This window comes from Meleagris gallopavo, chromosome 1 (assembly GCF_000146605.3).
Source record: "Meleagris gallopavo isolate NT-WF06-2002-E0010 breed Aviagen turkey brand Nicholas breeding stock chromosome 1, Turkey_5.1, whole genome shotgun sequence".
Taxonomy (NCBI): domain Eukaryota; kingdom Metazoa; phylum Chordata; class Aves; order Galliformes; family Phasianidae; genus Meleagris; species Meleagris gallopavo.
The window spans coordinates 189,329,922-189,331,788 of NC_015011.2; the positions used below are offsets into that span (position 1 = coordinate 189,329,922).

The following is a 1,867-nucleotide window of genomic DNA, read 5'->3' on the forward strand; positions in this document are numbered from 1 at the left end:
GGGATGATCACCTCCCTGCTCTGCTGGCCGCACCATTTCTGATGCAGGCCTGGATGCCGTTGGCCCTCTTGGCCACCCGGGCACACTGCTGGCTCGTCTTCAGCCGAGCATCAACCAGCACCCCAGGTCCCTTCCTCTTCACACTCATCCAGCCACTCATCCCCAAGCCTGTAACTCTGCTCTGGGTTGTTGTGGCCAAAGTGCAGGACCCGGCACTTGGCCTTGTTGAACCTCATCCCATTCGCCTCAGCCCAGCGATCCAGCTTATCCAGATCCCTCTGTAGGGCCTCCCTGCCCTCAGGCAGATCCACACCACCTCCCAACTTGGTGTCATCTGCAAACTTACTGAGGGTGCACTCAATCCCCTCGTCTAGGTCGTCAGTAAAGGTATTAAACAAGATAGCCCCAGTACTGGCCCCTGGGGGACACCACTCGTAACGGGTCGCCAGCTGGACTTCACTCCATTAACCACCACCCGCTGGGCACGGCCCTCAGCCAGTTCCTTACCCAAAGAAGTGTATATCTGTCCAGACCACGGGCAGCCAGTTTCCCCAGCAGAAGCCTGTGAGAGACCGTGTCACAGGCTTTGCTGAAGTCTAGCTAGACTGCATCAACAGCCTCCAGCTCCCTCAGCACCCGAGGGTGCAGCCCTTCCGGTCCCATGGACTCGTGACAGTCCAGATGGAGGAGGAGCTCTCTGACTGTCTTCACCTGAGTCGCCGGGGTATATTCTGAGTAGGGTCCCAGACTTCCAGACCAGGGCATAAAATGCCCAGCGGATGACTGGTCTGGCTATTAAAGGCAGTTGTAAAGAAGGCATTGAGGAGCTCAGCCTTCTCCTTGTCCTCAGTGGCCACATTCCCCGCTCCATCAAGTATAGGGTGAGAAATATCCACACATATAAATAACACACACGGCACCGTCGTGCTGATGCTCAAGGTTTAATGAGAGAAAGAAGAGGAGGACACAAGCTGTGGCCATGAGGCACAGCCTGGCTCAGGCACACGCGCTGAGCAGCACAGTTCTGCACGCCGCCGGCCCTTGGGCGCACGTCTCTACCCATCCCCACACTTGGTTTCTGCTGCTGCCCTGCCCCTGCACACCCCCACAGCTTCACAGAGCTCTAAGCTGCTCAAGCTTCCCATCCTCCCCACCCCCCAACCCCATCCTCCCCCACCTCCCCACCTCCCCACGCCTCCGCCCACAGCTGAGCCCCAACCCCACCTCCCTGTGGCCCTGACCCCATTGGCCATGCAGAGACTTTAGAAGCTCACAGCTGTGCTTGCTCTCCTGCCCTGTAGAGCGGAGATGGATTTGGTTTCTGCCATTGACAATGGAGAAGTTGGTGACCTCAAAGACTTCAAAGGGTGGGATGAGGACTTCATCCTCAGTGGGGTAGAAGGAGAAATTCCTGATGGGGACACCATAGCAGGTCTTAATCACAAAGAAGGTGTCCTGGCCAAACTTCTCCGTGGCCCTCTTTTGTTGGGAGGTGGAGGTGAACTGGCCGAAGCGCACAGCTCTGCCTTTTTTGGCTGTGAAGCGGATGCCCCGAACACCGCGGTAGACGTTGTAACATTCATTGGGATCGGATTTTCGCAGAGCCTGCAGCGCCTGGGTCAGGAGGAAGTGCAGCGTCTTGAAGCGGTACGACTGCAGGTAGTGCTGGTGGGAGAGTCCGCCCTGACGCGTGGCTGCGTTGAACTTCTCACACATCCTTCCTGGAGCAGTGTACGCCAGCACGGCGATGGCCTCCTCCTGTCTCAGCATCGGGCATCGAGTGGGACAGCGGCAGCGCTTCCGCCATTCTGCAGCCGCCTTCCTCCAGGTGACTGCATAGTTCTTGTTCTTTTTGATCTCTGTACGG

At 57.6% G+C, this 1,867-nt stretch overlaps 1 protein-coding gene across 1 annotated transcript in view; it reads left to right on the plus strand.

Moving 5' to 3' along the window:
• Positions 1-1,867, plus strand: part of CHRNA10 (cholinergic receptor nicotinic alpha 10 subunit) — a 6,749-nt gene that overhangs the window by 4,208 nt on the left and 674 nt on the right. The window contains exon 5 of the mRNA XM_031552106.1: positions 1,660-1,682. Coding sequence (XP_031407966.1) covers positions 1,660-1,682 — 23 coding nt within the window. The remainder of the gene's footprint in view (positions 1-1,659; positions 1,683-1,867) is intronic.